Source organism: Artibeus jamaicensis, unplaced genomic scaffold (assembly GCF_021234435.1).
Source record: "Artibeus jamaicensis isolate MK-2021 breed Jamaican fruit bat unplaced genomic scaffold, CSHL_Jam_final contig_386, whole genome shotgun sequence".
In the NCBI taxonomy this organism is placed as follows: domain Eukaryota; kingdom Metazoa; phylum Chordata; class Mammalia; order Chiroptera; family Phyllostomidae; genus Artibeus; species Artibeus jamaicensis.
This window is the reverse complement of record NW_026521811.1, coordinates 274811-299003: the sequence shown is the minus strand read 5'-3', so window position 1 is coordinate 299003 and position 24193 is coordinate 274811. Positions and strand designations below refer to the sequence as shown.

Below are 24193 nucleotides of genomic sequence, written 5' to 3'. Positions count from 1 at the left end.
CTCTCTCACTGTCTCTCTGTCTCTGTGCTCTCTCTCTTTCCCTCTCTGTTTCCCTTTGCCTGTCTCCTTCTTTCTCTCTTTTGTTTCCCTCCATATGCTTCCCTCTTTCTCTCTCTTCCTCCCTCTCTCTCTCTACCTGTCAGTCTCTCTGTCTTTCTCACTCCCTTCCTCTCTTTGACTCTCCCTGTCTTTGTGTTCTCTCTCTCTCTCTTTGTCTGTCCATCTCTCTGTTTCTCTCCCCCTATTATATTCCTGACCTCCCCCTCTTTGTCCCACTGTTGCCCTCAGGTAGGACGGCCTGGAAACTTTGTTAATCTTGCTGTGTCATTGCTTACATTTCCAGGGAGATCATCTCCCTGCTTGGTTTTCTAAGACAAGTCAGGGAAAGGGTGGGGCACTAACTCAGGTCATATGTGTAGTTGACAACAGGAGAATTGATTAATAAAGTTGTAGACTTAAGGAAAGGTAGCAATTTATAAGAGTAAAATAAATGCAGTTAGTGATAGGTTCTGAGAAGGAAAGAGGAAAAAAACTAACATCAGTGCCTGGGTCAGATGCTGAGATAATCTTTAAAGTATTATCATAAATTATAAGATATGCTCCAGGGAGGTGATTAAATTGATTTGAGCATCGTCCTGTGAACAAAACGGTTGCAGGTTCTATTTCCAGTCAGGGTATATACCTAGGCTGTGATTTCAATACCCAGTCAGGTGTGTGTGAGAGGCAAGCAATCGATGTTTCTCACATTTATGTTACTACCTCTCTCTCTCTCTCTGCCTCCCTCCCTCCTTTTTCCTCTTTCTAAAATCAATGAACATGTCTTAAGGTGAGCATAAGTTTAAAAATACAAAAAAAATTACAAGACATGACAGGGATCTGAGAGTAACCCTCAGAAAAAGGACTTAAGGGTAGAGAGCATGGACACATCTCGAAGGACCTGTACCTACCAGGGTGAAATCCCAGAGAGTCTCATGGATGTCATCAGTAATGGCACAGGATAGCAGAGAGAAAGCTTTTGTTTTGTGGTGTACTCTCAGTGGGTATAGAGGTGATAGATTTTTTTTTGTCAAGAATGTAGCAAAAATTTACATTGACCTAAAATTGTATTGCATTGTTCAGTTACTTGGGACTATAACTATGTTCTAGAAATAACTGTAACTTGCACCCACATTTTTTATCTACTCTTATGAACTATTTGAGTTACCACCTATGCTAGGCTCTGTTGCTGGAGGGATTATTTTGTTGAACCCTCACCACAGCCTGTAGGTTGTGATATGCATGATCACCTCCATTTCACAGATAAATAAACTGAGACTTACAAAGGCCATTACTTTCCTCAAGATTGTAACTTATAAATGTCTGATCCAAGCTTGAACCTGTGTTCTCTAGACTCAAAGGCTGTGCCCATTCACATCATGGATCACTGGAGCTTGGCAAATTGTCTGCATGTGAATGCTGTGTGCAGCTAGCAGGATGGTGAGGGATATAAAAATGTCAGGAAGCCTGAGACATAATGGCTGAAGCATGCTGGTTTAAGCAGGACAATAATGAGTGGATGGGACTGGTGTCCTCATAGATAAGTCTGGAAGCACATTTTGTGGCCCATAGATAGACCAGTCTAGGTAATTCCCAGGGAGATACAGGTTTCTAGAGACCTGAGTTTGCAGACATAGAAATATCTGAGCTTTGGAGTTATTGAATGCAAGAATAAGAGCTTTTAAACTAGTTCAGGAAGTGAATGATAGCAATTATAGTGTCTTGAACAGGACAGTTAAAAAAAGGAAATTATATTTTTAGATAATTACTCTTTCAGTACTAAGGAGGATAAATGAAAATGGAAAGAATAGAGCCTAGAAATTAATTGGGCAGTTAGGAAAGTGATGCAACTTTCAAGTATGAGTAAAGGAGAGCCCGGTCCAGGGAGATGATCTTGAAGGTGGAGAGGGGACAGATAAGCCTTTATATAAATGCAAGAGATTTAAATGTTTTGAAGTGCTTATAAAGTATATTCCCATACTGTGACTATCACTCAGAGCTTTACTCTGTGAGATGTGGTATCCTATCCAAGTGCTCATCAAGATATTGTTTCATGCATGTTTCTCCAAACCGGGGCACAAGCTCCTTCATGGCAAACACTTGGCTGTTTCTTTATATTACAGTGGCTAGCAGGCTGCCCCTAAAATAGTATGTGCTGTGCTTGAACAATATAGCAAGAGTAATAATAATAATAACAATATTTATAACATACTTTGTAGTTTACAAAGCTTTGCACCTCTGAAATATATCATTAATTCACTTACTTATTTATCCCCCCACTGCTTCCATAATTAAATTTATTCCCAACTTCTCCACTGGTGTTCATTTCCCCCTAAGGCATTTCCACACAGCAGCGAGAGTGATACTTTTCTAACACAAATTTGATGACTTCACTAAGAAATTTAGAATGCTTCCTACTTTCCCACATCACATTTGCACAGGCAAGATACTGCATATTGTTGTATGAGCCTATCACATACCTCTTTCCTGGACTCATGCCCCATTTCCTTGAAAACTCAGAGTTCTTTCATGCTGTTCCCATTTAGCTAAGCTGAGTGGGTTTGTATAACAACAGCATTTATTTTGCTCACAAACCTATAATTTGGGAAGGGCTTAGCCAGGGCTGCTTGTGTCTTCAGGTTCTTTTCATAGTCTGGAAGCTGGAGTCACCTGAATGTATGTTATTCATGTTTTTGGTGGTTGATGCTGGCTTATCATCTGGGACTTTAGTGAGACTATTTGTGGGGACACCTTTGTGTGGCTTCCACGTGTGGCCTGGGATTCTTTGCAAATGGAGGTTATGTTTCCAAAAAGAGAGCTAGAATGGTGCTCTCACCCTCCTAAAACAGCATCAGTTGTTGGGCAGCATCACATTGATATTTTCTTAATAAAAAACAAGTACCGAACCAGCCCATAACCAAGGAGAAGAGACATTAGATGTTGCCTTTTGATGTGACAGTGTCAAAGAATTGCTCCACATGTTTTAAATCCATCCCTTGCATCTGGACTTTTATGCCTGCCCTCTCTCTCTTAACTATGAGATTCTGTCTTTTTCTTTGCTATCTTTTTCTTACATTTCAAGTTTCAGTTTAAGTATCAGTTCGTGTGTCTTCTTATTCTCTAAATCTAAAGTAGGTCCTTTAGTTAGACTTTCACCACACTGTGCTCACAATCAAACAGATTTATTTATTTATTTATTAAATAAAAACATTTTATTTAATATTTGTCTTCCCAGCCACCACCAGTCCATCAGCTCTCAGAAACCAAGCAAGTACTTCTTCTGTATTGCTCACTATTGTGACCCTAGACTTGACCACCAACCTGTACATAATAGGTTTTCAGTAAATATTTGTGGAATCAGTGCACCACATAAGATGTACTTTGTTTTTTGATAAGTCCCTTCTTCTTTGGAGGAATCTTTAATACTTCTAACCTCTGTGGAACTTTAATTTCCACTCATTAACTCTAAAGTACATGTATTTTTATGGCATAGATAACCTTATTTTGGAAAAAAAACTTATTCATTTTGCAAAACCATTTAATCTTTTACTTACCTTAATTATAATAAGCATTAAAAACTCTTTCATACTATGTTATTTCCCTAAAATATTTATTTTTTATTTCCAGGAACTATATACCTTCTAGGCAAAGGATGCTTTTAAAATTTTAAAGCACAAGATTGTCCCTGGAGAAAGAAAGTTGTCAGTACTCAGAGTTGAAAAACATGTTTTTGTTGTTGGTTTTAAACATTCTTTCTCTGTTTGCTCGATTTTTCTGAGTTAGAAAAGTTTATCATCACTATTATCTCTCCTTCTTTACTTCAAACTTTATGACAAAGTTAAGTCTTTCCAAAATCTCAGTGGACTCATACTTTGGTGAAATCAAAGTTTTTTTTTTTTAACCATGTGGAAGAATCTGAAACAGGAGATGCCCTCCCCCAATGACTTCAGAAGATTTAACTGTTTTGAAGGACATGATTTTGCTTGTACAGTCCTCTACAAGAACTGTAATAATGTTCAGCCACTTAAGAGTGGCTCACTCTTACTTCCTCTCATGACTGATCACAGTGGTTCTATTAGACAGATAGGTAATGGTGATCATGGCCTGAATATTTGTGTTTTATATTTTGCTTGTTCAAGAAATTGGCCTAGCTGCACAGGGATGAGATTCAGCTATGTGAACAAGACAGCTGATTTCTGCCTGGAATGGCCCTTGCACATAGCCCTTAATTGTGTGGAACACAGAAACAGTGTTCTTGGCTTCAACTATTCTAAGGATGAGGCCACTTTAGACTCACTGAGAACATGACCTCACTCTACTCCTCAAGCAAGTTCATTCACCCTTCTCAACCCTTTTCCTCACCTGTAAAATGAAGATTATCCCAGGTTAACAGGCTCAGATAATCACCTGAGCTAATGTACTAAGGAGATTAACATGGTGCCTGGCATAATATATGTTACCTCTTTGTGAGATGTTTACATGGAATATCAGTGCTTTTTCTGAAAGCAGTTTTCACATAGTAAAAAACAAGTCCACATTAATTTTTGTCTCCAGGTATGTGGTTGGAATATAGATTCTGAAATGTCAAACAGAAAATCTGCTAAGTACTTTCCCAACAGTGACCCAAACCATCACTCGAGTTGTTCCTCATTCTGAATTTCATAGAGTATAATTATCCAGAGATGCCTACAAATTACTAACCTTTGCAAAGTGTGTGATAAACTGACATTATTCATGTTTGGGCATTGGACTCCTCATTAGGGCCTAGCTGTGTATATGTGGGATGGGGGAGTAGAATATTTGGGAAGTAAACCCAGGGTGCAGAAAACAGTGAAATATAGCCGGTGTGGTTTCCATTGTGATATCAATTGGGCTTTCATCTATGTTTTCCCCACCTACCAGTCTGCATAATTCTATCACTTAAGCTCAGAAAATGTGCCCAAAACTTCACCAAGTGTTGTGTCTGCCATGTTGAATGAGACATATAAAGACCAAACACATGAATAAACACAGCTCCCATGAGGATGCACGACAGTGCAGTCAGGAAAGACTTCTCAAAAGAAGTCTAATTTGCACTAAAATTTAAAGGATAAGGTAAAAAGTATTTTTGTATTTCCTACATAGGAAAAGTAAATTCAATGTCCTAAAGCAGGAAAGAATTTAGCTTGTTCCAGGAACAGAAGAAAATACCATATGCTTGAATGTCAAGAGAAGATGCTATGAAAAAAAGTTAAAGATCCACCAATAACTATGCATGAAGTTGGAGGTCACAGTGAAGACTGAATTTTATATGAAGTCACTGGTAAAGTGCTAAAGGGATATAATCAAGTAAATGAGATTCCTTGATCTACAATTGAAAAAAGACAACTCTCCTTGGCCGGTGTGGCTCAGTGGATTGAGTGCTGGCCTGCGAATCAAAGGGTCACCTGTTCGATTCCCAGTCTAGGGCACATGCCTGGGTAACAGGCCAGTCCAGTATGGGGCATAGGAAAGGCAACCACACATTGATGTTTCTCTTCTTTTTCTCCTTCCCTCGTCCTCTCTAAAATAAATAAAATTTTTTAAAAGAAAAAAAGGCAACTCATATCATTTCACACCTATTAGAATTGCTTTTATATACACACATAAGTATATATGTATACATATGATATGTGTGTACTATATATACTATGTATGGATACATATATTATATATATAGTATATTATAATACACACACACACACGCATGAGGTCTGTCTAAAAAAAGCCCAAGCATTGGTAATATAACCCAAACAGTTTGCACAACATTATTATCACCTGGCAGCCAATGAAAGAGGACTGGAATGCACATATGTGAACAATGATAACTTCATTCTACTAGTCAGTGGGGACAGTAGATGCCACTGAGTGAACATGTGTATTGTTTGCCTGTCTCATTCAAAATGAGTGAGCAAGTAGAGCAACAAATCTGCATCAGATTTTGCATTAAGCTTGAAAATTCCTCCATGGAAACTATTTGGATAATTCAAGAAGGCTACAGGTATGGGTAACTGGTGATTGGCAGCTTCATCACAACAACCCGCCCACTCATGCATCATATTTCAGGCAGAGATTTTTGGCAAAACATCAAATCACCCAGGTGAGTCAGCTCTTCTACAACCCAGTTTTGGCACCCTGTGACTTCTTGCTTTTCCCCAAACTAAAATCACCTTTGCAAGGAAAGATATTTCAGACCATTAATGAGATTCAGGAAAATATGATGGGGCATCTGATGGCAACTGGGAGAACTGTTTGAGGTCCCAAGGTACCTACTTTGAAAGGGACTGAGGCATCATTGTCCTATGCACAATATTTTTTGTATCTTGTATCTTCTCCAGTAAATGTCTCATTTTCATAGTACATGGCTGGATACTGTCTGGGTGTGTGTGTGTGTGTGTGTGTGTGTGTGTGTGTGTGTGAAAGAAAATAACAAGTATTAAAAAGAATATGGAGGACTTCCATCAAGATGGAGGTGCAGGTGGAAACATTATGCTTCTCGCACAACCAAGTTTAAAAACAACACAAAGTTTCAGCAACAAAAACGCAGCCAAACCACAGAAATTGAACTATACGGAAGTCTGACAACAGCAAACCTTTCAGCCAAACCAGTAAGAGGGGCAGAGCCAGCAGCAGAGCAGGGTCAGGCAGGAAAGATCCACTGGACCCACCCGGGCGTGCAACCCAGGAAAGCCAGCAGCTGTAGGTGGATCCCAGGTGTGTAGTAGCAGCGGGCGGATCCCAGGTGTGGAGTAATAGGTGGCAGGCTGATCGAGGTCACACATTCCCATGCAGATAAACCAGTGAAGGAGCGAGCAGTGAGACGGACCATGCAGGCCCAGCGGTGGGAAGCAGCAGAGGGGACTGCTATTGTCCCTCACTGACCACACCCACATATACATCCTCACAAACCAGCAACCTGGGTGACCCCACCCTGGTGAATATCTAAGGCTCCCCTCCTCATATGTAACAGGTGCAAACAGAGCGAAACATGGCTCGAGAAGAATTCAAAGCCCCAGACCCCATAACTCTAAGCGACCAAGAAATAGCCAAACTCTCAGATGCACAGTTCAAAACACTGGTGATCAGGATGCTCACAGAACTGGTTGATTTTAGTAACAAATTAGAGGAACATATGAAGGCTAAACTAATTGAAATGAAGGGAAATGCACAGGAAACCAATAATGAGGAAAAGGAAACTGGGACTCAAATCAAGGGAGTGGACCAGAAGGAAGAAAAAAATTACCAAACAGAAAAGGATGAAGAAACAAGAATTCAAAAAAAGGAGGAGAGGCTTAGGAACCTTCAGGACATCTTTAAATGCTCCATCATCTGAATTATAGGGGTACCAGAAGGGGAAGAGGAACAGCCACGAGTGGAAAACTTATCTGAACAAATAATAGAGGAGAACTTCCCCAATCTGGCAAAGGAAATAGACTTCCAGGAAATCCAGGAAGCTCCGAGAATCCCAAAGAAGTTGGACCCAAGAAGGAACACACCAAGGCACATCATCATTATATTAGCTAAGATTAAAATGAAGGAGAGAATTCTAGAATCAGCAAGAGATAAGGGGACAGTCACCTACAAAGGAGTTCCCATCAGACTCTCAGCTGATTTCTCAAAAGAGAACTTACAGGCAAGAAGAGGCTGGAAAGAATTATTCCAAGTCATGAAATCCAAAGACCTACATCCAAGATTGCTCTATTCAGCAAAGCTTTCATTTAGAATGGAAGGGCACATAACTTGCTTCCCAGGTAAGGTCAAATTCAAGGAGTTCCTCATCACCAAGCCCTTATTATATGAAATGTTAAAGGGACTTACCTGAGAAAAAGAAGATAAGAAAAATGAACAGTGAAAGGACAGCAAACTCACAGTTATTAACAACCACACCTAAAACAAAAGCAAACTAAGAGTACAGGTAGATCAGGAGTGAACCATGGAAATGAAGATCACATGGAGGGTTAGCAACAGGGGAGTGGGAGAAAGAAAAGGGGGGAGAAGGTACAGAAAATAAGTAGCATAGGTAGAAAATAGATAGGGGAAGGGCAAGAATAGTATGGGAAATGTAGAATCTAAAGAACTTGAGACATGTGGTCATAAACTAAAGGGGGGGAATGGTGGGCAAGGGTGTGTGCAGGGTGGAGGGGAATGAAGGGGGGAAATAGAACAACTGTAATGGATAATCAATAAAATATATTTAAAAATGTGGAGAAATTTTACCTTTTACCTTTTATGTGTTATTGGCAAGAATGTAAAATGGTGACGAGTCTGCTGAAATGGTATGACACTTCTTTTAAAATTATACATAGAATGACCATATAGTGCAACAATTCTAAATAAAAACCCAAAGAGCTGAAAGCAGAAATCAAACAAATTTTTGTAGGACCAATGTTTGTGACAGCACTATTCGCATAACCCAAAGATGGTAGCAGCCCAAACACCAATTTAGAGATCCACAGGTAAACAGAATGTCATATATACATACAGCATTAACAGTGTTAGATGCTAGATGATGTAATGTGGATGAAGCTTAAAAACATCCTTAATGGGATGTGTGAGACAGAAGATTATTTATGTTGTATGATTCTACCTACATGAAGTACCTGGAGTAGTCACATTCATAGTCAGAAGGTAGAATGGAGGTTATCAAGGGCTGAGAGAGTGGTGTGATGGTGATTTACCATTTAATGGGTATAGAATTGATGTATGGAAAGGTGAGAAAATTCTGGAGATGGATAATGGTGTTAGATGCATAAGGTGAATGTAAATGCTGTGAAATAAATTCCAACCACTTAAAATAGTTAAGAGTCTAGGTTATATATAGTTTACCAGTTTAAAAAGAAGACAAGTCACACTAGTTGGATGAGGAAAGAGTGGAGCAAGGGTAAGCCTGGTCATTGCTGGCACGGTGCAGTGGTGCCCCAGAAACGGGTCAGTGCAGAAAGAAGAGTTTCCACTCAGAGGAGAATGCCAGGAAACAATGACAGATCAAATATGAGTGATAAGGAAGAGGAGATTAAGGCTGACTATTGCATTTTTGGTTTAAACAGCAGTGTTATAGCAATTTGGGTGTTGGAGCAAAATCACCATGACAGGGTTAAGTTATCCTGTCATCAGCACCTTGATGGTATTTCAGGGATTAATTGTACAAGAAATTAGCAAGAGCATAAATGTAGCTGACAGGCAACATTCCAGAAGATGAGAAAGTGCTGTGAATGACTGACAAAATGAGAAGGAGGTATGAGTCTCCGGCACCAGGCTGCAGAGTGACATAAACTATAAAACTGCCATGTCCTTGTAAGAAGTATTCTAGTGTGGAAATAAGAATGTTATTAGAGGTGCAGGACTGTTTGCAGTGGCATTTGAGAAGCTATCAAATCAGAGTTAGTGGTACATCCAAAACATGTGTATATATCACCCACAGCTTGGGATCCTTTTATGGCATTAAATGGGATGTCAGTCAGTTCCTCTATGCCTGTTTTCACACAACATGCTTTGTTAATTTAAAATTGAATCGTTTCTCCTAGGACTTCCCGGACTCAGGCAGCCTGGATAACAGTCTAGACTCTGCTTGAACACTCATTACACCTCTTACACAACTCTGTCCTCGGCCAAGTACATTAATCTTTCTGAGTTTTATTCTGTCCTTTATAAAGCAGAGATAATAATGCTTAATGAGTAATATTGTTAAAGGATTAAAAAAAAATGCAGGTGACTTTCCTGGTCCATTGGGACAGTCAAGGAAGGTAGCAATCACTATTCTCATCAAGGTCTGGTGGCCGTTCCAGAGAGCAAAGTAAGAAGTGAATGCTTTGAGGAATATTGGAACACTTGGAGGTCATTCTAAGGAATTTACTCTCCAGGACTTGGGAAGTTCTAATAGCACCTGACAGAAAAAAAGAACTTGGGAACTGTCACAGTCAGAATATAATGTATAGATGTTGATAAACTGCCTGCTCATCTTGTAGGGACAGTATGTGCATCACATTAGAAAGTGATGAATTTAATGAAATAGTTTCATTTTGAAAAATACATTAGTTTCTTTCTACTAAATCAATGACCTCCACACTTCATTCTCTCCGTCCATCAGTCGCCCTCTTACTTATAATTATATTCATGAACAAATATACTAAACAGCATGTATATTCTAAAACATACTCAAAATGAACATATTAAGATGAGCAACAAATGATATAAAATTAAAATAATTTTGGTATTTTACTTATTAATTATATATGTATTCTTTCACTTTCATTAGAACTATCATTGATCCTTATATTTTCTTGGTGAGTTCTGAGACTGAATATGCTTCATTAGTTTGAAAATGCTGATTTAACTGTTTGGAATACAGCAATTTCAAGATCCTTATATTTCTAATCTTCTTAAAAATTGCCATGGGCAGAAAGATACCACACAGGATATGTACCACAAGTGGGAAATTATGTTGTTAGCTGTTTACACATGTGAGCCTTAATTTATAATCCTGTCTGGGAGTAATGCAGGGGTTTAGATAAAATTCAGATGGTAAATTTCTATTTTCTCTGACGCTTGTTAGTTGGTCCTGAGGACAAGTCAGAAGGCATTGCATTTTTCTATTTTTAATAAATGGGCTTCAAACACACTGTAATTATCCTTTGGTCAGGTTATTTTATAGGTGGAAAATTCTTTTGCTGGAAATTTAAAGTAAAAATTATGAGAACATTTTAATAAATGATGCATTTATATCTTTTTAAAAATTTTATTTTATTTTTTATTACCATTTAACTCCCTTATAACCTCATCCCCCCTGAAATCACCACACTATTGTGAATGTTCATGAGTCCTTTTTCCTTTTTTCTCCACCCCTCACATTTATTTCTTCTTAAGTAGAAAGTAATGTGGTAATGGAAATATTTTGAAATACAGTTTTTATAGTAATCCCAGTCGGCAACATGTTTCTCTCCAAAGCAGTTTCTTTGTCCTGCATTGCTCACACTTGATTGCTCAATAAAGGTACTTTATTGTTGTGAGACATACTCAATGTTGTGTTCTTCAGCTCTCCAAACGGCCATTATAGAGTAGCATAGCATTTGAACATGCTTGCCTTTACAGCAAAAGATAGCACTTTTGTCTTTTTTTTAATCTTTAGAGGAGAAGGGAAGGGGAGAAGGAGATAAATATCAATGTATGGTTTCTTCTCATGGGTCCCCTGCTGGGAACTGGCCTGCAACCCAGGCATGTGCCCTGACTGGGAATTGAACCGCAATTCTTTGCTTCGCAGGCCTGCGCTCAATCCACTGAGCTACACCAGCCAGGACTTTTTTCTTTTTGTAAAGAAAATGAAGAATTTATTTGTTTGAGAACTTTGTAAGAATTTTGTTATGCTTAAAACTTGGAAACATCTGTATGGTATGAAGTACTTAGTCATTCTCCATCATATCACAAAGTATTTTAAATTTTTTACTTTTTTACGATGATATAATCAGTAAGTACATTTAATCTATCACATATACTAGCTATAGGTTGTGATTAACTAGTCACTTATGCCATTTTCCTCTATTTGGATCATATGATGGTAAGGTACATGGACCTTGCATGGGCCACACCACACATTTGCTGGAAATGAACTAGACCTGAGACACTGGGCTTAGTCACAAAGGAGAATCATGGTCTGCAAAATAATTTCCAGATAAAATAAAATAATAAACCCTGCTTCTCTTTTCCTTCAATAATTTCTGTAACTTCTAAAATTCATTACTTTCTGTTCTAGTGAATTCATTAGTGTAATCATTTAAAAGTTTTTTTGAAGAATGTCTGAGCATCATTTAGAGATGTTTTCTCTAGGTGTCAGATCCTACACTTGTGATTCACCTTAGTAAAGAATAGTGAATCTTCATTTTATCTTAAGGCATTGATAAACGTTTCAAGTTCAACAACAGAAAAAATATTTACTTCTGTAGCCTTTAATACTGACCTGAGAGACTAAGTAAGAGTATATACTCTAAACAATCTGTGCTTGCATTTGCCATTAGGCAGGAGAACTACTAATAAATATCTCCTTGTTTTTGTTGATAAACATCTTTCAGGACATTACCCAAAAATGTGAGTGTGGATTGATGAGTGAATTGATATAGATTTTTACAATGTGGTTACATGAAATATTAGTGACAAAGACATTCTTTCTAAATGGCTTTACCGAAGCTTTGTGTGCCTGCTACTCTCTGTGTTTACTAATCTAATGAAGGCAATATCTGTTGGCCCCAAATTTAATATTTAAGCATGGGCCTTTTGTTGCTTGGTATACTTTCTTGCTCTACAGGAAACAGCACTCCCCTTGTTGTTTCTGCATTGGAATAATAACTAAGTGCAGGAAATGGGTTTTGTCTAAACCATGGCAAGGTACCTGAATGTGTTAATGCAGGGGTGAGGTTCTTTTTTAAATTTTTATTGAATTTATTGTGGTGACATTAATTAATAAAATTATAAGGTTATTGTTGCTGCGTTTGAGGAACTGTATATGGTTATTCCAGTAATGATGAAATAAATGATCTAACTTCTGACAGTAAAGAAGTTGTGCTCCCAAGAATCTTGTTTTTCTCTTAACATGTTTCATGTTAAGAGATGTGGGCTCTCAAATGCCCACATCTGTTCAGTAAACAATCTAAAACAAAGTAAAGAAACCAAAACCAAAACAAATACGCCAAATTTGTCACACTTCCCCTTTTTGTTTTGGGACACAAGGAATTTCCAAGAAGTATATGGTTCTTTAGCTCTGTGGTTTCTTTCCTCACCACTCTCAGATCTCACCTGCACTTTCAGTCTTGCCTCATGCTAAGAACAGATCTTAACGTGAGCAGAAGAAATTTCAAAAACTCAGGAATTAGTGAGCACAACATATGACTTGCTGAGTAAGAATTATGCTCATGGATTTATATATTCTCAATTCTTGCATGAACCCTACAAATCTGAGGTCATTTTCCCCAAATGCACAAGAGAATTACTCCCTAACAATCTACCATGTACGTTTGAGAACTTTGAAAAAAATCAAAGGGACAATCTCAGGAGGCAAATTTTGTATCTCCAGTCATCCAGGAGAAGCAATATTTTCACATCATGCTGAAGACAGGTACATGTTTCAAATAGCAATGTGTGAGGATTAATGTATATGGTCAAGTCTTTAAGAGGAAGGTTACCTTCAAATATGAATTTGTAGATTTAATTTAGATTTAATTTTTTCTTAAATCATGTTTATTGTTATGCTATTACAGTTGTCCCAAATTTCCCCCTTTTGTTCTGCTTTGTCCATCCCACCCTCTTTCATAAAGTCAATTCCCACACTGTTGTCCATGTCCATGAGTCATTCATATATGTTCTTTGTCAAGTCCTTTCTCCTTGCTTTCCACAATTATCTTTTTATCAAGTAAGATATTATAAGTTTGAATTTAGTAGTAAACAAAAAGAAAGAAAAGGAAAGGTCTTCCTCTATGTCTTGTCTGCCTGTGGCCTTTACTGTAAAATGATAAAGTGCTAAGACTACCTGCTGTGCTCTGCTTATGCAGCCAAAGGGTTTTATTCCAGGATAATAGAATGAGGTACTTATCCCAGACTCTCCTATACTTTTGTAATGACCAGTGTTTGTACCTGACCTTCATGCACTGGTAGCCTAAGAGTCAGTGTTTGCAAAGCACTATCACATGACCACAGTGATTTCCTACTAATGATTGTGAATGTACCATCCATCCAGTTTGTATTTGGCTAGTTTTATGTCACCTTGTTGACCAACTTCGTCACCTCAAGGAGCATTAACATATTACTTAGGGGTATTTGGTATAGGTCTTTTCTTCTGTCACACCAAAAATGATCAGACTCTCAAAAACAAAAACAAACGCAAGAGAGAATGTTCCCTAGGTGAACAAAAATTATTTTAGCAAGTATTTGTTTTCATCTGCAATTTCTATAGTGAATATTATATCTGTAAAGAAGCACCATGGATCCAATTAATATTGCATGTCGTAGGTATGATAAATGATTACTTGCTTTTCACATTTACCTAGAATAAGGTTGTCTATGGAAGTTTTACTTCAATAAGAAATATCATTGAGGGCTTATTGGTACACTGTTGTTGGGAACTGCCTTGCCTGCTTTCAGGAATTTTAACTGCCCCCCCATGACTAAGTGAGTGACCTCTGGAATGCAGGCCACAGGAGAAAAAGATTGTCTCTGGCAGCTGCTTCTGCTTCTTCCCCTCTCCCCAAAGCATGTTCCATGTCCATGGCAGGTATGACTCCTCACAGAGAGGAACAACCTAGGCCAGACACGATCACTTGGGAGGCCATCATGGAAGGACTGGGGGGGGCTGTGACAAAGAAGGAGCAATGGACCCTCTTCACCAACCCCCCAGCTATTGTCACATAGCCCAAGTCTCCATTTCCATCTGGGAGAAGCACTTCCTGGCTCTAATCCACTTAAGCCTAAAAATCTTTGATGGGGAAGGCAGTACAGCCCTGTGCTAGAAAGGGTGGGTATTTGGGGTAAATCAGGCATAAGAAAGAGTATGTAAAAATCCTGTGAAACCTGCTTTGTTTAGAATGCTCTCATTTAAATAATAAGTGTCCAAGCAAGAAATTTGTTCCTCAAAGTTTTATGGCTCCTTAGCTATCTGACTCTGACTGAGAATAAGCCCTCATAGTTCTTTTAATGATATCTATTGTTTGAGCCTTACCTGTATTCTTGTGCAAACAAACCCAATAAAAGCCCCTTGAGCAGGGGGCTCTTGGCCCTTCCCCTTTGAGGGATTGGCCATCTTTCCTACCCAAGCATTTCAGATCATGTCTCAGTCATGTTTACTCTCATCCGTGGCACACAGGGGGACTTGTGAGGAAAGTCACTCCCACACACTGTAACCCAGAAATTTTCAACATTTTACATCTTATGGCACACATAAACTAATTGCTAAAATTCTTTAGCACACCAAAAATATATATTTTTGGCGAATTTGTTGAAAAATAAAAATAATTTTGATTCATTCACACCAGATGGCTATTGTGTGGGCTTTTGTCATTTTTTATTTGACAATCTGAAGAGAAACAGGTAAGTGCTCCTCACTAAATAGTCAGGTATAGAATGTTTTGAAAATTCTTGTGGTGCAGCAGTTGAAAATTGCTGCTCTAAATAGTCATGCTTGAGTCTCCACCATTTTGTGGAAATATGTATTACCCATTCCAACTGGGAATTACCACTGGTCATTTTTTTAGCATTCTCTTACCTTTATTTCAGTTACAGTTTATACTCAATATTATTTTATATTAGTCTCAGGTGTATAGCATAGTTGTAGGAGAGTGCAACCAGGGGACCCCCAAAAGAATAATTTGCAATGGGGTCCAGAACTCAGGGTGTCCAGAAAATATTAAAAATATGGGATGTCCTCACCCCCACAAGTCTGAGCTGGGAGGATGGGATACATGGAGCAGGGCGATTGAGTTGTTTTTCATAGTAACAGTTTTGCAGATAACCTCTAGAATAGTCATTTAACATATCTGTAACCTTTAACTGGTTTCATAGATATGTTAAATAGCTGTGGTCATGCTTTGAGCCAGGAAGAAGAGAGTGACTTCCACTCAAGATATAACTGGGAGGCAACTTCCCAGCCCTCCTTACAGCACCTGCATGAGAGCTTGGAGATGATTGGCTCCACGTCATGGGGCCACACCTTCCCAGACTTACTATGGCAGCCCAGTAAAGCTGGGAGGATGTGGGAGGCCTGCTGGGTGTAGCAGATTGTGGGAGGAATCGTAAATGGGACTGCAGAGGACGATTGGTTTGGGGATTTAAATGCAGATGTGGCAGCCATTGAAGGGAGAATCATGAGCTTTTGGCCAGAATGGGGACTCTCGCAGCTGTGTGGCAGAGGATCATCATGTAGCTTTAACAGAGAGAAGGATGCCACTTTGCCCAGAGTGGGGGGGTCCCTCCCCTACAGTCATGAGAAGAATCATCATGCAGCTTTAGCAGAGAACCGCCACACGGCTTTGGCAGAGAATCACCACGCAGCTTTCTATTTCTTTTCCTGAGATACAGTACCTTGGACTGGGCAGAGGGGGAAATAAGGGCTGTGTGTGTTTATGGGTGTTTTAAGGGACTTTGGGATTTTGATGAAGACATTAAGTCATTACTCTTAAATCTGTATAACTTGAATAAATAATTCCTTTTCACCAATCTCTAACATGGAGAGCTATAATGCTCTGGTGAAGGCAAAGGCGGACCTAGTACAGGGGGACCCCATGAGAAAGGGGGTTAACTATGTAACATTGTGGGACCTCTTCCCTGGTGGCCAGTCCGGGAAAACCATGGGAGACCCCATGTGCAGTAGCTTTACAACTACTTGTCACAGTAAAAGCCTGCCAAAACTAGGCAGGAAGGATCCGCCCTATAAGAGTAGAGTCCCTCCAGCCTACGAGGTCAATCTCTGCTTGGAGTTGGCCTGCTCCCATGTTCTCTGCTATAAACTCTGGGTGTTCGGTTCAAATCTTTGTCCTAATCACCAAGAACCTGTTTACCTGTGCACACCTGTGACATAGTGATTATACAATCACAGATTTTATAAACTGATCCCCCTAATATTCCCAATACCCACCTGGCTCCATACATAGTTATCATATTATCGATTCTACTTCTCCTGCTGTGTTTTAAAACCTCAAGACTATTTTGTAACTACCAATTTGTACTTCTTAATCCCTTCACCTTTTTCATCTAGTCTCCCAATTCCCCTCCCCTCTGGTAACCATCAGCCTGTTATCTGTGTCTGTAAGTCTGTTTCAGTTCTGGCCAATTCTTGATGATGTTCGTAAAGGTTTATTGATTAAAGAACAGCAGTGACATTAAGAATGGCCAACTAAAGGTGACCAATAATCTTAATGACATTGATCTATAGGCCATGAAACAAATTTTAACCATAAAAACAGTAGATCTCTCTTAACTTACCCGATATTTTACAAGTAAAAAGAGCTACCCACTTCTTAATCATGTGGGAAAACAACTTTTCATGATGAATGATGTAAAAGAGCACTGAAGAAAAATCACAATTTATTTTTTATTATTCTAACATTTATTAGAAAGACTAAGGCATATAAAATATTTATTTTTAGAACACACTATTTTTTATGCACTTAAAATTTATGTTCTGTGGTCTCTCTATTTGTATATAAATCACAGGGTTTATTATTAATGGTTTTCTCTTTACTCATAAATGTGATTGCCAGTAGCTTAACACCACAAGTAACCTAGCAAAAAGTCAGCTTTTCAACAAGTAAGAAATAAATGCAAACAATATGTTATGGGAAAAAAAAAGAGTTCAACTTCAGAGTACTAGTGCATGTGTACTATTAAAATCAAGCTGAAATCTTTTAATTTGGGGGAAGTTGCATGACAACTGGTATTGAGTTTTCTAGTAAATAATATTGTCTTCTTCAAAAATATATAATCTGTTTCAGACCACATCACAGTTGACAGGTAACTGAGTGTGTGTAGGCAAGACCAGTATTTTGGCATGTGGTCACTGTTTGGTGCATGATTTTATTGGATGAAGTTTTCACTATAAACCTTCTTATCAGTGACACATTGCTAATCTCTTATATACTTTTAGAGTGAATATTCTGTTTTATTTTCAAGGTGTTGTGCTTAAAGTTTTGTGCCTTCAGGAGATTGATTTCTTGAAAATACCACAAACTATCCCACCATGTGTTTTACATTTTAAGACGTTGGTATAATTAATATTGGTTTCTTTTGGTGGAATCAACTTCTACAATTTTTGTTTATTTTCACCAAGAGAATAACTCCCTCCCGTTTAGGTTGTAAGGCCACATGGAAGTGTATCGGTGTAAGGCTTTCTTGGACTGTCACTTACTGGACAAACTCAGGTGTGGAGGGAACAACTTTCACGACACAGCACCCTGCTGCCTGTTCCCAAGGCATTATGACTCGGCTTTTCTCATGTGGCCAACCAGTTCACTTCATTTTGAGAAATCTTAGATGCCTTTGGAAGACTGAGATAAGGGACTATATGATGGGACATGCACTGAACATACAACTACGAACTTAAAGTGAATTCATAGAATGTAAAACCAGCTAGCATCTGCTCTCTGCTGATGATTTTGCACCCAAGATATCCTAGGTTTTTAAAAATCTAACCTTAAATTACTCTGAATTGTTGCTGTAGTCACTACTGGGATATGAGCTCAACCCTACCATCTCTTTCTCATGGACCTCCCAGATTGCCCCTCCATGGTGAAGAGGAGAATAAAAATCATGACATTCTTAGAGACAAGGTCAAGCCTACTTAAAATCATCTGATTTCATTTGTATGTGAAAAGTTTCCCACTTACATTATTTGAAGTGACTTGTCTTTAATATAGAAGAATGTTCTTTGCATAAGAAATATTTACCTACCCTTGAAGACACCTACCTGTGATTGGGTAGACAAGTTACATGGAATTTGTATAAAGAAAGTTGGGACAGAATCCCATATTCTCCCTGTATGCATGTGATTTGTCACAGCTGGAGTTACTGACCAGGTGTTCAAGAAACAGATATTTTATGTGTGACAAATGCCCATTTCTTTCCTTTCCAGCAGGATATCCGAATGGGTCACAGTGTGGAAAAAGTACCAACTTTTGTTTAAGGAGTTCAAATTCCTAGAGGGAATGATCTTTTTTTTGTGATTTTATCCAGTATGTACTACAGTGCTTTATAAACTGTTATGTTGCAATAAATGATTCATCTTTCTCTTTTAGTTAGCATTTTTAGGTATATTAGAAAGATTTGTAACAACCGCTGAAATTACATTTAAATAACCCAAACTACAGAACAAACGTTAAAAAGAGAGAATTCTTTAAAAAAAAAAAAGGCAAAACCCTTAAATAACATATGCCCTTGTAGAGGAAATAAGGTTTAGAAGTCTGCTATAGACATAATTCATTATAATAAAACCATTGTTACTTTGTGAATTTGATCAGAAAGGAACATTTTTTTGTATTGCAGGTGTGGCTGCAGAAGTACGGCTACCTGCCCCCAACAGATCCACAGATGTCAGTGTTGCGCTCAGCAGAGACCCTGCAGTCTGCCCTGGCAGCCATGCAGCAGTTCTATGGCATCAACATGACAGGCAAGGTGGACCGGAATACCATTGAGTAAGTCACCAATCCTGCCTTTTCTCTGTGTGTCCTCCTGCCAGACCATGCCATCTGAAAACCTGTAACGAACTACAGCAACATCAAATGGACTTGCTATTCTCGTGAACTGTCCTTTGGAATTTAACTTTTTCAAACTCCTGTCCTCTAAGATACCAGATTTACTCATCTGAATTTAGCAGTGCATTTTCAAAATAGGAAAGAAAATATGGACAAGGAGAGGGAGAGTCACAGTGGGCCCAGCTGCAACCATTATAACAAGAGGGACCACCAGTGGAGTATTGGCTGGCTATACAGCTGTGGAGGGCATATAGGCACATCTCATTCCTGTTGAGTGATGCCACAGCAGCCACTTGAAATTGATCAAATTAGAATATTGACCCCCAAGGAAAATGGAAACAGTACAAATCAGGGCTCTTAGGAGAATAGGGTAGCAGGGAGCCAGTCATTAGTTAACTAGCCTCCCATGAGTGACAGTTCTACTTGTGTTACATCAGAGAGGGATTTTCCTTGAAAAGTCAATTGTTTATTAATTCTTTAATAATGTTTGTCATTTTATTTATTGATTCATCAATCATTCCTTCATGTATATATTCAACCAATCATTCTTTACTGGGTATTTTATAAGTGAAAGAGGCAGAGACAGCTTCAGAAGACTTGGTCTCTTCTTCAAAAGGACTTGAACTTAAGGAGTCACTAGACATAGTCATGAATTATTTTAGCACATGTGCAATGGAACTTTCCAACATCCTGAAAAGCATTATAACATCTGGAGAGCACAGAAAAAAGTGATTAATTTCTTCAATTAAGGGAAGCTTTGTTTGTGTTCATTGAGTCCTTGATACAAAGTAAATCTCTCGCATCCTTTATGATAATCATCATATATCAATCATCCATACAAGGGAGGGTAGGGATGCATTTTTTATCTTGATTTTTTCAAATAAAGGAACAAAGTCGATAAAGAAGCAGAGTCCAAGGTAGCTGCAGAATCTGGACCTGTTGATGTTTAGTTGGGGAACTTTTACCATGCTGTGTACATTGATAAGGACACATTTTTCTTTTCACTTATTTTTTAATCATCACCTGAGGATATGTTTATTGACTTTAAAGAGAGGAAAGAGGAAAGAGTGAAAAAGTGGGAGAGAGAGAGGTGAGAGAGAAACATCAATTGCTTGCCTCCTATATACACCCTGACCAGGTATCAACCCTGAATCCTAGGTATGTTCCCTGATCAGAGATCCAACCCACACAGCCTTTTAATGTATGGGATGATAGTCCAACCAAGTGAGCCACCAGCCAAAGTAGGACAAATTTTTCTTTTTGAACCTTAAATGCCTAAAGTACTTGGGCTCAGACATATATAACTAATCCTGATATATTAAACTAATTTAATATGTAATTTTGAAATTATATTTTTTGCTTTCTAATTCTTAGGTCAGATGTTCATCATACTATTTCTATTTTATCAAAAGCACATGAAATAAAGGCTTGGAGAGTAAACATCAAATCAGTTTGAAAAAATAAACACGTTACCTCACTAAGCATTCTTAATAGACACCTAAATATTAAATTTGATTTATATTTGAGAAAATATGATCAATAATTAATGCATTCTGTAACAATGAGAAACATTATCGATATTAGGAATAAAATGTGAATATTTTCCACTGGCTGCCCTCTAATCATTTTAATTCTTTCTTCAAACTTTCATTTTAACATATCATGTATCTCTTAAAAAACCTCCAGGTTTTTGTAGCTGTGTGTAGTACAGAATTCCACTTCAATTAGAACTCTCCATCCCTACATTTTACAAAGTTCACTGCACACCCTTCTTGTTCCCTAATGTAGAACTATTCTCTTCTAATCGAGTTTTTGAAAAATATGATACACTGTCAAAAACACAATAAATTGAGACCTTGGGAAAATTTCTTTTTTATTTTTATTTAAAATATGCTTATTGTTACATACTAAATTTAAGAAAATATAGTCTTATAGAAGATGGCATTGATTTATCGAGCTCCCGCTGGTCATTAGAAGAACTCAGGATGAAGAGGTTTGATTTCCTTTTTTTTTCATTTTTAAAATCTTTTATTGTTTTTCTATTACAATCATCCCAGTTTTCCTCCCTTGTCCCTCCTCTGCTCAGCCACCCCCCTCCCACAGTCAATCCTCACACCTTTGTCATTATCCATGGGTCATTCAAATGTGTTCTTTGACTAGTCCCCCCCGACTTTTTTCCAACATTACCCCCTCCCCAGTCTCCTCTGGCCCCTGTCAGTCTGTTCCACATTTCCATAAAAAGGCAAAAAAAAGGTCACTGTGTGGAGATGCTGAAACATCCTATTCAGAAATGAGTTGAACCCCCTGTGGAAGGGGTCTAAGTCTGAAAGTCTGTGGTTGTCCTTAAGGGAAGTGTGGCGGACATGGGATTTTCCTGGTACAGTGGCTCAAGTTCCAGACCAGAAGAAACATTTCAATGGGTTGGCATTAAATCAGCATTTCAGTGAAGTACAGCATTAGAGAGAGAAGACCTGCTATGCAGGCAGCCTTTGATTGAAAACAAACCAGTGTTTTGGCTGGTTTTGGTTTTTTTCTTTTAAACAGAACTGTGTCCTAATCTTTTCAGAATTGAAAATGCCTTTTTCCTTTTAAACTTGCTATTTCCATACTTTTCTAGGTGAACCTATTAAAGTCTTGTTAAAGCTCATCATCCCCTTCCTCCACTGCCATGCTTCCTCTCTCCTCTGTCCCACTGCAGTTGTCACTCATCTTAGACACTGTCACTTTTTTGCCTTTTTGTTGCTCAGGTATTCAGCTCAAAGACTAAAATCTCCATAATTATACTATTTAAGCAATTGTCTGTGCTTTTGTTATCTTAAGAGGATGTGTGCTAACAATCCATGCTACAATGGCCCTCAGTTAATTTATACAGTCAAATTATAAGGTGTGAGATTTTATCTAAGCCTTATCACATAAAGTATGTGATAGAGTTATGGACTTAGAATTATGGACTAGAATTCTGGACTTAAAAAGTTTGCTCTGTGTTGAAATGTCTTAGCATTGTTTTCAGACCCTATAAACTTTTATCTAATTTTAGACTCTTGTCAAAATCAATTGTTTTGAAATTAAATAACTATACCTTCTTTTGACAAACACACATTTGGTACATTTAGTCTATGATTCTTGGGTAATTAAAAAAAGCAATGCCATTTGTGGTAATCTATATATCATGTTAAAGAAATTAACCATTTTCAAGCAACAGATGTAGTTATTACCTTAAATGGTGTATTATATTGCTTTTATATTAATTAGCATTGGTGTTGGAGAGATAGCAATAAATACATATGCCACCACCCCCAAATTAGCTCATTAACATATATTACAACAGTTCTTTCAACTGATGAATTTCTTAGCTAATTTTTGTGAGCAAGTTCATTCAAGTTTCCTAATAGGATATAGTTAGCAAGAAGAGAAAAACATAGCGAGGATGCAATGAAAATGAGTCAAATATGTTTTTCTAATGTTAATAATAAGTATTTTTTCAATTTTAGTTTCTCTTTTATGTGTGCACAGTGTCATGCATTGAAGCTTGATAGGATATCATTTTTAAGGTAATTTTTGTTTTGGATCTATACACACACACTCACACATTAGATGATTTGGGTAATTTGGCTTTATTTATTCAAACCCCCATGTCCAGAAATATATCTTAATTAAAATTAACTTGTCTGAAAAAAAGAGCTTTTTGCAAAGAATGACTATGAAACTGTAGAGGTATTTGAACTCACAATTTGAAAGTTAAAGTATGTATTTATATTTAAAAAGCACATGCATTTTGGCTTGTCAGTATGTTTCATGATTTTTCATGGGTATAAAATATTCATCAGTAGTTAAAGTTCTTTACATGGTATATTCTGAGCATACTAGCAATACTAAAACACCATAACATTGTAGGATTAGTGCATCCTCACTTGGCCACTACAGAAAGATGGCTGAGAGCAAAATGAGCAGTGGTCTAAGATTTATGTCCTTAAAGATTGGAGGTGAATGTTTACAGATGTGTTGACACTAACTAGCTTTTGTTTACACTGCATATCATGGAGACTTATTATATTTATTCCCTGTGCTTGGATTTTTAAGTATTTTAACTTTTCAACATCAGCCTTGTAAATAACACCTATGTTGCAGGCGGTTTGTGAGTTGATAGAAAAAAAGAGCATGGACCAGATGGCTTCACAGGTGAATTTTACTAAACATTTTGAGAACTAACATCTCTCCTCAAACTATTTCATAAAATTCAAGAGAAGGAAAGGCTCCCAAACTCATTTTACAAGGCCAGCATCATCCTAATGCCAAAACCAGGTAAAGATACTGCAAAGAAAGAAAATTATAGGACAGTATCACTGATGAGCATAGATGCTAAAATCCTCAAAAAATATTAACAAACCAAATACAGCCATGCAACAAAAAGATTATAAACCATGATCAAGTGGGATTTATTCTGAGAATACAAGGATGGTACATCATTTGAAATAAACAAATGTGATTCATTACATAAAAAATGAAGAATAAAAACACATGACTATATAAATACATGCAGAAAACGCTTTTGATAAAATCCAGAATTGATGCATGATAAAAAAAAACTTTCAGCAAATGGGAATAGAGGGAACATAACTTGAAAATAATAAAGGCCATAAATGACACTCCCACTGCCAGCATCATACTCAAGGGAGAAAAACTACAAGCATTCCCCTTAAGATAGGGAACAAGACAGGGTTGTCTGCTTTTACCTCTTTTATTCAACATAGTACTGGAAGTCTTAGCCCCAGAAATCAGACAAGATGAAGAAATAAAAGTCACCCACATTGTAAAGGACGAAGTAAAACTGTCTTTATTTGCAGATGACATGAGACTGTATATAGAAAACCCCAAAGATTTCACCATTAAACTACTAGAACTGATAAATGAATTCAGCA

General features: G+C 37.8%; 1 protein-coding gene across 1 annotated transcript in view; it reads left to right on the top strand.

Moving 5' to 3' along the window:
* Positions 1 to 24193, top strand: part of MMP16 (matrix metallopeptidase 16) — a 302769-nt gene that overhangs the window by 139133 nt on the left and 139443 nt on the right. The window contains exon 2 of the mRNA XM_037142770.2: positions 19066 to 19214. Within this exon, the coding sequence (XP_036998665.1) occupies positions 19066 to 19214 (149 nt within the window). The remainder of the gene's footprint in view (positions 1 to 19065; positions 19215 to 24193) is intronic.